This window comes from Dipodomys merriami, unplaced genomic scaffold (genome assembly GCF_024711535.1).
Source record: "Dipodomys merriami isolate MVZ:Mamm:240054 unplaced genomic scaffold, mDipMer1.0.p SCAF_194, whole genome shotgun sequence".
NCBI classification, from domain to species: domain Eukaryota; kingdom Metazoa; phylum Chordata; class Mammalia; order Rodentia; family Heteromyidae; genus Dipodomys; species Dipodomys merriami.
This window is the reverse complement of record NW_027203315.1, coordinates 1253335-1267872: the sequence shown is the minus strand read 5'-3', so window position 1 is coordinate 1267872 and position 14538 is coordinate 1253335. Positions and strand designations below refer to the sequence as shown.

The following is a 14538-nucleotide window of genomic DNA, read 5'->3' as shown; positions in this document are numbered from 1 at the left end:
GAGATGTCCCCGGGATCCCCATCAGGGTAAACTATCCACTAGTGTGGACATTTGGGCCCGTCTGTAGTCCGGTACTTTCTGTCTGACATGCTGTAAATGTGTTTTTTCTCAATATTTGTGTGTATGTATTTTGGAATTCTTGGAATGTTTCTTCTCTCAGATTCATCCTGATGCGAGAGCCCGGAGGAGACTGGCTAACACCCCCTCAATATCTGCTTCTGTCTAGCTCCTTCTTTTTACTTACACTTTAAACTGACCCCCCTTTCTACCCGTCACTGCCACCTCCTCCACCCTCTCTGGATCCAGAAGTAGGGGAGTGGTGGGGGGGTGAAAAAACCTGGAGCATCTAACAATAACTTAAAAGGACCGGCAGGGAGAACTCACAGCCAGATAAAACTGCCACTGACAACCTGCAAGTGACACCAGCAAGATCTTAGCCTCAGGCCTTGGCCCAGGGGGTCTGAGTATGGGGGAGAACCTGTCAGTCTGAGGGGACGGCCGCAAGGGACTTCTTTCCCTTGTCCCAAGATGACTTGGAAGGCCCCTGGGTCAACGTTTGCAGGAATGTAAAAGAAAAATCCTCCGGAGGTGAGTAGAGGGGGTTCGAGTCTCCTGGTAAGTGGAATTGAGTCCACTTGTGAATGGTGGTGAGATGTCACCCTATTCACTGAGACCTGATTTTGTCTTTGTGGCCACTTATCTGTCTTGTTTACTTCAGTGTGTTTTCTGAGTTAGGGATAAATTGGGGGCCCATTAGCCCCCAACTCAGCCTTTGGTTGTTGTCTTGTCTAGTTCTGTCTTAGAAATGGTACCACTTTTAAATGTACGTACAACCGATTTTGATTCTTGCGCACTTTAAGATCTGTGTGTCACAAATCAAAGAAAGGTTGGACAAATGGGATTGCATAAAGTTGCAGAGCTTCTGCAGGGCAAATGACATAGCTAGCAAGATCAATAGAAAGCCCACAGATTGGGAGAAGATCTTTACTAGCCATACAACAGACAAGGGTCTCATATCTAAAATATACTTGGAACTCAAAAAATTAAACCACCCAACAACAAATCCTCAAAGAAACAACTGCCCAATAAATAAGTGGGTGAAAGATTTAAAGAGAAACTTCACTGAAGAAGAAAGAAGGATGGCCAATAGACACATGAAGAAAAGTTCAACATCCCTAGCCATAAAAGAAATGCAAATCAAAACAACATTGAGATATCACCTCACTCCAGTTAGAACGGCAAAAATCAAGAACTCTAACAACAACAGATGCTGGAGGGGATGTGGACAGAAAGGAACCTTACTTCATTGTTGGTGGGAATGTAAACTTGTTCAGCCACTTTGGAAAGCAGTATGGAGGTTCCTCAAAAGACTTCACATAGAACTCGCCTATGACCCAGCAATCCCACTTTTGGGCATTTACCCAAATGTTTACAAACAAGACCACACTAAAGCTACCAGCACAACCATGTTTATTGCAGCATTATTTACCATAGCTAAGATATGGAACCAATCCAGATGTCCCTCAGTAGATGAATGGATCAAGAAAATGTGGTATATATACACAATGGAATTCTATGCCTCCATCAGAAAGAATGACATTGCCCCATTTGTTAGGAAATGGAAAAACTTGGAAAAAATTATATTAAGTGAAGTAAGCCAGGCCCAAAGAAACATAGGTCCCATGGTTTCCCTTATTTGTAATATCTAGTATATGTATGAGTCAAGCGGAAAAGGTCAGATAATGTGATGTCAGGAAAATGAACCCTTAGATGTGTATTTTAATGTTTTTTTTCTTTCATGCATGTGTTTCTAACGCATTTATAAGATTATCTCTTTGTTGCTTTGTATGTCCCTCCCCCACAGTATAACCCCTGCTTTCACTATATTTGATGTCAGTATAACTTGTGGAGGAGATGGGGAAAAACCAGTTGTTTAAGGATACAGGTGGACCTGTTGCAACAATGAGAGGTACAAGTTGTCATGTCCAAAACTAGCTTTACAACGTCGGTGCGGGGGGAGGGGGTGGGAACGGGGGAAGGAGAAGGATTGGGATTGGGGGGGTGGGGGAGGCTGGGAAGGGATGTGAAGGGTAAACAAAGGAGGAGGCTGCAATGCTTGGTAAGAAATGTACGCATTATCCTGCCCACGTAATTGTAACTCCTCTGTACAGTATGTTCACAAATAAAATTAAATTAAATTAAAAAAAAAAGAAAAAAGAAAAAGAAAAGAAAACTACATTTAACAGGTACTCTTAGAAGCACCCCAGTTTTATCTCTTTGTCTCTCAGGATTTTAGTTTTAGGGAGGATTTTTTTTTTATGGTTGTTGGTCTTGAACTGTGGGCCTGAGCACTTGTCGCTCGGCTCTTCAGCTCAAGGTGAGCGCTCTACCACTTGAGCCACAGTGCCAGTTCCCAGGAATTTAGTTTTAAAGAATGAAATCATTTTTTCGTTATATTATTAGAGGTGCTTTTAAGTTGAAGTCTATACATTCAAATATGCTCTTTGATTTCCATTTTCATGAGGAATAGTTTTGATCCACAATAGAGACATGGAGAATCCATACACTGGAGAACTAAAATCATACATGAAAGTTTCCAATCCAATCTTTCCCAATTATTTTTTATGGAAGGGATTACAAAAAAATCACACTAAACACCTAAGAGACAAGTGTAGGTTCTCTGATAAGAAAGAGGGAGACTGTTGTAGACCCTGGGTTGCCTGCCAGAAGCAGACAAAATGTGAACAAAGGCTTCAGGGCCATTGACTCTCACCCTCAGGACTGCAAGTCCTTGCCCTTTCTTGGTTTGAGAAAGTGTGTGTTCTAGTTTTTTCGCCTGGGGCTTTAACTCTCTGGAGGCTTGGGTGGAAAAGATGTATTGAAATAAAATGAGGAAAGATTTGTGCTGTTTGCACTTTTGGGCACAGTGGGTCAAGACCAATATTACACAAACATTTGAAAAACATAGCAGAATTGTGCCATCAGTCATCTCTCTGTCTCCTTAATTATCATCCCATTGGCTCTCAGAGCCTTGCTTGTGTTCTGATGGGATTGTGGCAGGAGACAAAAGGTTTATTCCACAGTTTAATGGATAAGGTCTAAGAAGACAAGTCTGAGGTCCCCTAGATATGTAGCCTAAAGCAACTGAGAGGAACTGTTAGGATCAGAGAAGAGGTAAGAATTCTAAAGAGATTTTCACATGCAAAATGAAAAGACAAAATCACACTGGTTTGCAAGTGATTAAGCTTCAAATCAACATAGCCTAGCCTAAACTTCACTCTTCTATCCCTCCTGCATTCATCCCTGACACTCCAAACCACTATCGCTTTGTAGGGAAATGGAGGTGATGTGCCATGTTCATAAGAATCCCTGTGAGGAAACTTTTCACTAGATACCTGAAGAAAATCATTAAAGGAAATGCAAATAGAGTACAGCAAATGCTCACAGACAGTGCCCAAGCTCTGAGTTCAAGCCATAGGACCAACAACAATACAAAACATAAAATACTTAAATGAAATGCAAAATTCAGAAAAAAACAAAAACTCATTTGATTTAATAGATAGAATTGGGGAGTTTCTGGAAAATTAATTGTTAGATTTTGTGAAATCCAAATCACCAGAAGTATTATGCTGCATATTTACCTAACAATCTCACTATTTTATGCCAGTGTATACATTATTGCAATGGGAAATGACTCACGTATAAGATTAGCAGCTGTGAATACCTTTGTAAAGTAAGAGGGGATGTATTAAAGAGATTAAGACAAAACAGAGATATAATTTACATATCTCAGAAGGCAGGCATTGAATAAACAGAAAGGTATAAGCAACGCAGTCTCATAACCTCAATTTCATTATTAGAACTAAGAATCAAAAAGCCAATGTATCCAATTCTCCGCATATACATCCATTTTCTGAGAGGTCTTATGTATTTCAAGAGGAAACAGTGGTTTTCAAGAAGAAACTGAGCTTAAATCTCACAGCAGGGAGAGAAAAGTCCCAATGCACACAAGCACACTTGGTCCCAGGTATGTAGCTGGGTGGCACCGAGCATTGTGGGAATTGTAGTCTCCATGGAGTATATTCTTTGAAAGTCCTGGGTTGTTTTTGTTTTTTGGAGGGTGGAGGTGGGGCAGAAGATGCTTTTGCGCATGCATCTCCCCGCCCACCAGGGGTGTTTTAAGTCTGCCTCTTCTGGATTCTTTTCCTTTGCCTGGCTGCTGGAAGTGCCCTGAAGTACAGTTTGGCCTTCCATAGGTGGGAGTCAGGAGTCCGGCCCACAGCTCTGTGCAATGGAGCTTGTGAGCTGTAACTTGAAGGAATCTCAGGCTTTGGAACTGATGTCAGGTAGGAACTGTAAGATTGCTGCGGGAGTCTACTCTCCATGGGTTTCTGTTTTTTCTGTTTCTGTTTGTTGGGGCCTGAACTCTGGTCCTGCAAGCCGCATTCCTGAGCTCCTCAGCTCAGAGGGAGAGCTTTATACTTGAGCCAAAGTGCCTACTTCCCTCTCCATGCTTTTCTCCAGTCTGGGATTGATAATTTGCTTGAGGTTCAGGAGTTTATGCTGCCATTAGCCTCTGGGTCTTCAGATGCAAGAACCTGATTCCCAAATGTCTGAGAGCAAGCTGGGTGATTGTCCAGATGAGGAGAGCTCAAGAGCTGTGCATTTGTACTTCAAGACCAAGGGATTCTTCTATTAACTCATGTGACTTTTTTTGGCTTTGCCCAGGTGTAAGAGGAGTACAGGAAGAATTCTAGTGAAATTGTGAGGGTGCCTGAGTCCTCTTACACTGCAGTTATATTTGGGGCTTCTGTGTTGTTTCTCTTAGAGATGTTTTAATCTGTTTGGCTTGAGTTCCCAAGTGTTTGTACACGATCATGTTTCTAGAGACAGTTGTACATATAGTATTGGAGTAGTGAGTACTGGGCCCGTATTTTTAGGAATTAAGCCTAGCAATGTTTGAAGCAGGGCACCCTATGAATAGGAATCTCCATCCTAAACGAACAGACCTTGTCCATTCTGGGAAGCCCTATAGAGCAGAAACAGAAATGCGCAGGAAGGGGAAGATGTTGCTAGCTTCCCTTGCCTTATGCAAAAATTGTTGCCACTTCCCTGTGCACCAGATTCACGTGGTATTCTTTCCTACACCACTCTCAATCACTTTGTACTGTTGCAACATTTAAACTAATTACTGGGAGTTGTGATGTGCTGGATTGAGGAATAAACCAGAGCGTAGTTATCACAGGGTACCTGAGGCAATGGTTTGGGATGGTGGGGCAATTATTTCCACTGAAAGTATTTATTTATGTACTAATCCCTAATCTTCTTGCTAATTTATGCAGCCTGTTTCCACTAAGACTTTTAGTATGTAATCATTGAAACTTATCTTAAATGTGCCATCTGTGGATTTGCTAATGCTAGCTCTACTCAGTTGGTTGTGCCTGGTAGGTCAGAAAGTGTTGGTCAGGGATCTTTGGTCTTAGAGGAAAAATCAGAGAAGAATGCTTGAGGTAATATGTCTTCTCAAGGTTGTATGCTTTGTAGATGTTGCCTATCATCAGGTGTGTCACTCTTATGTTGTGTATTTTATGTTGTTCATTTTTTTAGCCTTGTATCTCCAGTAGGATGACCAAGGTTCTTCCCATGACTGTTTAGGAAAGTGACCATTAGGAACTTCTCAAACCAGGGTTTACAGCATCTTTACTCATGTTCTGTGGCCAAAGCATGCTAAATGTCAAATTACAAGTCATTGCATAGGTGTGCAATGGGTACAGTGAAATTTGCCATTTGATAATCATTATTGAACTAATATCACACCACAAATATGTTCTGTATATATTTTCTTCTATAACATTTGATAAAAACTACTGAGTTACATCAATGTGCATCAATATGTACATCAATGAGGTAGCACATGATATGTGCATGATATGTACATCATGTACATCAATGAAGTAGCACATAAATTCCAATGGATTCCTAGGATACCTTTGCATTAAAAGAAAGCAGTTCATACATCCTGAAGTACATTCAGTAATGAGTACTTTTAGTGGAAATGTGATATGTTTTTGCTTTCAATTATTCATTTTTTGGGGGGGAAACTTTCAGTTTTACAAATTTAGTGAGTACATAAACATGGAAATTAGTTTCTTTAATGATATTTTTGTATCAGGAAATGGGCTGGATTTGTGTTTATAGGAGACATTAATGCTCTTCTTGAGACATTAAATATTCTTCACTTATTAGAAAGCTTTATGCTTTTCCAGACCATGTATTATGTTTGCAAGAGGAAATTCTGGGGCAAAATACTCACAGATTCTTTTGTGAATATGTCATTCGCCTTATATCTCAGGCATCCTTCCAGAATCTTCTGTTTATTGTCAGCAGCAAGAAAGAATGAAAGGATCTCTGGTGAGTTTTTTTTCCTTAATTTCTCATTTGTTTTCCATTCCATTATATAGACCTAAAGTTGTTCAAGAATTAAAAAAACAAGGGGCTAGGAAGGTAGCTCAGTGGTAGAGCACTTGCCTTGCATGCATGAGAACCTGGGTTCAATTCCTCAGCACCACCTAAGCAAAAAGAAAAAAGCTGGAAGTTGTGGCTCAAGTCGTAGAGTGCTAGCCTTGAGCTGAAGAGCTGAGGGACAGCGCCCAGGCCCAGAGTTGAGGCCCCATGACCGGACCCCCCCCCCCCGAAAAAAAAAAAGAATTGAAAACAATACCAGCCACACAGATTCAGACTCAGGAACATATTCTTAAATCAGATAAAGATGTCTTGTAGGTTTAGCAGATAAAGGTTGTTGTAGATTTAGCAGATTAAATGGTTATATTCTAAGTTGAATGCAGATTTGCTTCAGAATATCTATGTTTTGTGTTGTCATAAAATTGATTCACACTTGTTATGTGATGTAATGACACCAAGGAGGTTATATCTCATGAAAGGTGAAGGATAGATTGCAACCAGATCACATCCTCATGAGTAACATTAAACTATCTCAATGAAATTTTCCTGGAATTGCTGAAATAGTCTGGTCACACACAAATTCATGTGTTCTTAAGGAATAATTAACCTATATGTACTTAAATTAATCTTCATATCTACTTCTTGGGCTACTTTATGGTCTTGGTCTAACTTGAAACTATATTTGTTGCTAAACTTTATGGTCTTTCTACAAAACCCTGTTTGTTTTCTAAAGTATCCTCACAAGATTCCTTTCCTCTATATTCTCTCTCAATTCTTGATTTTCTACTCACTAATTTTGGTTATTTTTCTCTTCCTCACTCTTTGTATCTATCTTTGAATTTTTTCTTTTTTTACTTTTTTCATTCCATCTTTCCTCCGTATGTGTCTCAGTTGTTTCTTTATTTCAAATGATCTATCTGGGAGCTAGTTTTTCTTAGTGATCAGTTTTACTTTGCTGATATGGCTCTTATGATTAACATTTTTCTTACTCATTGTATAGGAAAATTGTTTCCTAGAGAGTTCTACAGGATTCCAGAACCAAAAACAATTAGAGAAACACAAAAACATAAACAGATACACTTAGGGGAAATTAGGGTTTAAAAGGCTCTCTGGCACTTGGTCCCTGGGTGCAAGCAAGCAAGCATAGTTCCTTGGGTGCACACGGGGAAGATTGCTATTGATAACATGTAAAAATGAAGTATCTATATTAATATTACAATCAGAGCCACAACAGGTTGTGAGGGAAACATATTTCCTTACTCTCCTGAGACAGAAGACTGGAGCCCAGAGAAAATGCAGACATGGAGTTCACCTTTCCTAGCCCTCAAGGTCAACAGCACCTCAGTTTCAGCTGCTATCTTTACAAAACTAAGGAAAAGGCCTGCACTCCAGTTTCTGAACCCTCTCCAGAATTCTCTTTTAAGCCTTCTGCAGCCAGCTCTCAGTTCTTTCAGTGCTGTCAGGCTGGAATTCCAACCTCTCAATCCTTTTCCCCTTCAGCTCAACTTCAGAGTTCCATAGAGAAAAGTACTTCCTTCTACCAATTGATACACTACAAGAAAATCTGATTTCTCCTGCTTCTGTTATCTTTGGTCTAACTTCATTTGATGTGGTATTCAGTTTTGTTTTTCCTTCCCACTACTTTTGAATATTTTAATTCACTGCCAATATAAGATTTGAAGTACTTTTGATAAAAAAAAAAATAATACTGTGATGAGGTTTTCTCTATTAGAAATATCACTTGTTGCAAAATCTCACAGATGTTTGCTCAGGAATTTATTTTGATCTCTGAGGAATTTTGCTATTAACTAACAAAAATGGAAATATATCCTTAGGGATCTACTGTTGAAATGACTCAGGAATATGTGCCACATTTGATCATTTGGTCATATTTATCATTTTTGTCATCTTGAGTGTTCCTTGAGCCTGTATAAATTTGCCTCCACCTTCCATGAAGGATTATAAAAATGAAAATCTTGTAAAGGTACATTTTATTCCCCTCCAACCTATAGTTTGTATTGTAGAAAGTAGGCGAACTTTACAAAACTTCATGGTAGCAGTTCTTTTTTATGTAGGAAGGAAATATCAGGGTATCTATGACCACATTTCAATATTTAGTATTTAAACCAAACATGGTTAACCTAGGATTTTTTTCTTCTTTTTTTTGGGGGGGGGGGTCCAATCGTGGGGTCTGAACTCTGGGCCTGGGCGCTGTCCCTCAGCTCTTCAACTCAAGGCTAGCACTCTACCACTTGAGCCACAGCGACACTTCTGCCTTTTTCTATTTGCTTATGTGGTGCTGAGGAATGGAACCCAGGGCCTCATGCATGCAAGGCAAGCGCTCTACCACTGAGCCACCTTCCCAGCCCAACCTAGGATATTTTTATGTGGGAACTAAATCAAATCCTATAAAGGCCCAAAAAATCATTAGCTTCTTTCTGAAGTACTGCTACTGTTTTTTAACCTTCATGTTGACACTGCTTTTCATAGATCTTGCAATGTTCTATATTCTGTATTCCATGTGATATCCTGAATGTGTTCTGTTTGCTTATTATAGTGTTTGTTAATAGAAGATCTAAATAGGATGTATGATCATGCAGTACATGTAAATGCAGGAAAAATATTTGTGTAATTCATTGTTACCCTGATATGTACTAAAATTTTATCAAAAAATGATAATATAATTTTTAAGATACCTCCTTAGACTTATTGTTGTCATGCCAGATTATTTTCTCCTTAGAATTTTTTTTTGGGGGGGCCTGGTCCTAGAGCTGCACTCTGGGCCTGGGCGCTGTCCCTCAGCTCTTCAGCTCAAGGCTATTACTCTACCACCTGTGCCATAGTGCCACTTCTGGCTCTTTTATTTTTGCTTATGTGGTGCTGAGGAGTAAAACCCAGGGTCTCATGCATGCAAGGTAATTGCTCTACCACTGAGCCACCTTCCCAGCCGTCCACAGAATTTTTACCTTGTCGCTATTGCTAGCAGCAGAAATGTGTTTGCTTGAATTAGGGAAACTGTAATTTTTTATTTGTCTTGGGCTTCAATTCTGGGCCTGGCTGTTGTCAATCAGCTCTAAGTGTCTCATGAACTTTCCTGCCTGGACTGGCCTTGATCCAATGTCCTCAGACCTCAGCCTCCTGAGTAGATTGGATTACATGCATAAGCCACCAGCACCCTACAAATCTGTGTATTTTAATGACCAGGTTTATATATTATCAAATATTTCTGATTTGCTATTTAATTCTTCCAGTGAATAGATAACACAGCAAGCTGCAAACATTTTATGTAAAACAAAAGCAGACCTGCAGCATAATGAAATTCCAGATTGGAGTTCTCATAACCCAGGTCTGATTTCTTGATGGATATGTGCCATTACAGAATTTGATATCATTTGAGGATGTGGCTGTGGACTTCACCTGGAAGGAGTGGCAGGATCTGGATACTGGTCAGAGGACCCTTCATAGAGATGTAATGCTGGAGACCTATAGCAACCTCATGTCCTTGGGTGAGCAAAGGTCATTTTTACTTGGAAGATCAAGTGGTTTTTATTTTACTAGACATTAGACTGTTTGTTATTTAGGGATAAGATTCCAGTCCATGGGAATTGTCATTTCTTTCTAAGTGAAGCTTCAACTTGATTATATGTAACTCAAGAGCTAATTTTCTTCTTACTCTTTAAGAAAGCAAATCAGTAGTTGGACAAAAGTCCTAAACTATGTTCCACTAATACGAGATTGACTTCCCAGACTTGGAATGATTATTGTAGGTGGATCTACAGTCTAGATAGAATATGCATTACTACTTATTATGATGAGGAAATCAGTAGTTGAAAGTGTGTATTTGTACGCCAAATCCAATATAGAGTTTAGTGCTTCAAGCTTTGAATTCTAGATACTCTGGAGGCTGAAATCTGAAGATTTTGGTTTGAAGCCAGCAACTGTAGAAAAATGACCATAAGACTCTTATCTTCAATTAAACATTCAAATACTAGAAATGTAGCTAAGATTCAAACTAGTAGAATGCTAGCTTTGAGCAAAAGAGCTGAGTTCAAGCCAAACAATTGGTACAGTAAACCAAAGCTGGGGAAACTCCACAATTGAGCTGTTAAGAATTGAGAAACCAAGGGCTGGGAAGGTGGCTCAGTGGAAGAGCACTTGCCTTGCATGTTTGAGGCCCTGATTAGATTCCTCACCACCACGTAAGCAGAAAAAAAAGCCAGAAGTGACGCTGTGACTCAAGTGGTAGAGTGCTAGCCTTGAGCTGAAGATCTGAGGGACAGCACCCAGACCCAGAGTTCAGGCCCCACAACCGGACCCTCCCCCCCAAAAAAAAAACCAATGAGAAATAAGATTTAGTAGCAACCTTGGAAACAGGATATCTGCGACCTTACATTAATGATGACCCAGCCAGAGCAATAGTTCTTCACTATTTCTTAATCACAGGGCTCTGTGTTCCTAAACCTAAATTGATTGTCAAGCTGGAGCAAGGTGCAGAACCATGGATAAGAGAAGGCTCAGAACAGAATGTAACAGGTGAGTTAAAGCATCTTGAATGGTAATGATGGGTACAGAGCACAGTTGGTCTGTTTAACTTGAGCTGTACAGAGCAAAGTATTCCTAGTGCTGCTGAGTCATGTATGGCAGAGAAGTAGGTGATCCTTTGTCTCAAGGCATTGTCAATCCAGAACTGACATGGAGACAAACTGAATTTGGTGTGCCAGTGTAGTTAATGTTAGCAATTCTCTTGTCTTTAGAGAAGTCATTCTTAAAGAAAAAAACACAATGGGAAATGTAGAAAAGGAGAACTCATTTTCCTTTAAACTAGTATTATTCAGGTAGGAGGAAAATAGGAGTATGCTAGGGCTGCTATCCTCTGATCAGGGTAATTTCTTATCAGTGGTGCTGGTCATACAGTGAGATTCAGAACTGAAGCATTAAGAGTACGTAGATGAATAATTTGAGTAAATATTTCCTGGAGAAAAATAGAAAAATCTGAAAAATAGAAAACATTGTTTTCTATTGTAAAATATCAGTACTGCTTTCTTAATTAATACATTGTGCAGAAAAGTATATATTCTGCAGAAAACAATGCTTTGATATTTGAAAATCTTGTAACAGAATGTGAGGACATATCTTTACATTAAGGAATTTATGGATCTCATTTATGTTTTGTCTATTTTTCTGTTATTCATTTTAGATGTTCAAGAAATGGAGGATGTGATTAGCACCTGTCAGGAAAATCACAATGAATATCTATCTGAAGTAGCAGTCATGACTAGTAACCCAGGCGAGGAAAAAGTGAGACTTATAAGAAGTTTTCATTTGAGCTCAAAACAGAAGTCAAAACTGATTAAGAATAATGGGAACTCCTTAGGGATGAGGACAGAAAAGCTCACTGGGTGTCAGAGCATGGATGCTTTCAGTGAACCTGGTAAGATATGTGCTCCATATAGAACTCATGAGTCTTCTGTAGTTGAAGAATATAAACAGTGTGAAAGGTCTTTTACTGAGAAGACACACCTTATTGTTCCTCAGAGAACACAAACAGGAGAGAATCCTTATGAATGTAACATGTGTGAAAAGATTTTCACCTGTAAGGCATACCTTACTGTCCACCAGAGAATCCACACAGGAGATAAACCATATGGAAGTAATGTGTGTGGAACATCTTTCACTCAGAATTCACACCTTAATGTCCACCAGAAAAGACACACAAGAGAGAAACCTTTTGAATGTAACATGTGTGAAATGTCTTTCACCTGGAAGTCAAACCTTACTATCCACCAGAGGACACACACAGGAGAGAAACCTTATGAATGTAATGTGTGTGGAAAGTCTTTCACCCAGATGCGAAACCTTATTGTCCACCAGAGAACACATACAGGAGAGAGACCTTATGAATGTAACGTGTGTACAAAGTCTTTCACCTGGAAGACACACCTTACTGTCCACCAGAGAACACACACAAGAGAGAAACCTTATGAATGTAACATGTGTGGAAAGTCTTTTTCTGGCAAGGCAGGCCTTACTGGCCACCAGAGAACATACATAGGACATAAACCTTATGAGTGTAACATGTGTGGAAAGTCTTTCACCTGGAAGTCAAACTTCAATGTCCACCAGAGAACACACACAGGAGAGAAACCTTATGAATGTAACACGTGTGGAAAGTCTTTCACCAGGAAGGCATATCTTACTTTCCACCAGAGAACACACACAGGAGAGAAACCTTATTTATGAGGAAATTCTTTCTCCAAGAAGGTTCAATTTACTGTCCACCAGAGAACACACACAGGAAAGAAACCTTATGAATGTAACTTGTGTAGAAAGTCTTTTAACTGGAAGTCATCGCTCACTGCCCATCAGAGAACACACACAGGAAAGAAACATTATGAATGTCATATGTGTGGAAAGTCTTTTAGAAAGCAGGTATACTTTACTCTCCACCAGAGAACGCACACAGGAGAAAAACCTTATGAATGTAACATTTGTGGAAATTCTTTCACCCAGAAGTCAAACCTTACTCGCCACCAGAGAACACACACAAGAGAGAAACCTTATGAATGTAACATGTGTAGAAAGTGTTTCACCTGGAAGTCAAACCTTACTGTCCATCAGAAAACACACAGGAAAGAAACCTTATGAATGTCATATGTGTGGAATGTCTTTCAATCAGAAGCCAGCCCTTACAGTCCACCAGAGAGCACACACAGGTGGGAAATTTTATGAATGTAAGCTATGTGGAAAATCTTTCACCCAGAACATACACCTTTCTGTCCATCAGAAAAAAACCCACCAGAGAGAAATGTTATGTATGTAGCAGGCATGGAAATTGTTTCACCTGGAAGGCACACCTTAACATCCATCACAGAACACAAGGAGAGAAACCTTATGAATGCAACCAGTGTGGAAAGACCTGGAGGTCACAGCTTAACATACATAAGTTGATTCACACAAATGAAATAACTAAGGGGAAAGTCTTTGATTTGTAAGAAAATGAAATTGCAAAACAGAACCAATACAGGATAGAGACCTTATGATGTAGCAGATGTGGAGTCCTCCAACTAGAAGACACAGCTCAGGGTTCATCACAAAACACACAGATACACACACACACACTCAGAAAACAAGAGGAGAGAAATCATATGTAGGAAAAATAAATGGAAAGGTTTTCAAGAAAAAGTCATAACTCAGTTTGCATCAGAGAACAGACACAAGTGAGAAAATATAAATGTAAAAAATGTGGATAGGGGGCTTGGAAGGTGGCTCAGTGGTAGAGTGCTTGCCTTGCCTGCGTGAGGCCCTGTATTCAATCCTCAGCACCACATAAGCAAAAGAAAAAAGCTGGAAATGGCACTGTGGCTCAAGTGGTAGAGCGTTAGCCTTGAGCTGAATTGCTGAGGGACAGCGCCCAGGCCCAGACTTCAGTCCCCACAACCCGAACCCCCCCCCCCACCAAAAAATATGTGGATAGTGCTTTACCAAGTAGTCATGGATCCAGGTTCATAGGACACACACAGCGGAGTAATCTTAAAAATATTACAAATGTGCAAAGCCTTTGATCTGAAAGGAATAGCTCAGTGTTCATCAGAGAACTGACTAAACATAGGAGAAAAGAAAGTAGTGAACAGAACATATGTGAAATGATTTTCAATCAGAATTGAATCCTCAGCATATGTGAGAGCATACACAGGAGAGAAATTATGAGTATAGAAAACATTTTACCAGAAGTCACATCTGTACAGGTATCAGAGACCTTGACAGATTACAGAATCTCTGTAAATATAAACATGAGAGGAAGTCTTTCAACCAGAAGCCAACCTTCAGCAATTATTAAAACATTCACCCAGGAAAGAAAGAAGCAAAATGTAGGAAAATCTTTGTAAGATGCTGGAGGGGATGTGGACAGAAGGGAACCTTACTTCATTGTTGGTGGGAGTGTAAACTTGTTCAACCACTTTGGAAAGCAGTATGGAGGTTCCTCAAAAGACTTCACATAGAGCTCCCCTATGACCCAGCAATCCCTCTTTTGGGCATTTACCCAAATGTTTACAAACAAGACCACACTAAAGCTAC

At 39.8% G+C, this 14538-nt stretch overlaps 1 protein-coding gene across 1 annotated transcript in view; it reads left to right on the top strand.

Annotated features, from left to right (window-relative positions):
* Positions 1 to 4291: 4291 nt before the first annotated feature.
* LOC138831378 (zinc finger protein 182-like) overlaps positions 4292 to 14538 on the top strand; it is a 33117-nt gene continuing 22870 nt past the window's right edge. The window contains exons 1-6 of the mRNA XM_070028492.1: positions 4292 to 4346; positions 6353 to 6411; positions 9842 to 9968; positions 10906 to 10995; positions 11660 to 12648; positions 12724 to 13027. Coding sequence (XP_069884593.1) covers positions 4292 to 4346; positions 6353 to 6411; positions 9842 to 9968; positions 10906 to 10995; positions 11660 to 12648; positions 12724 to 13027 — 1624 coding nt within the window. The remainder of the gene's footprint in view (positions 4347 to 6352; positions 6412 to 9841; positions 9969 to 10905; positions 10996 to 11659; positions 12649 to 12723; positions 13028 to 14538) is intronic.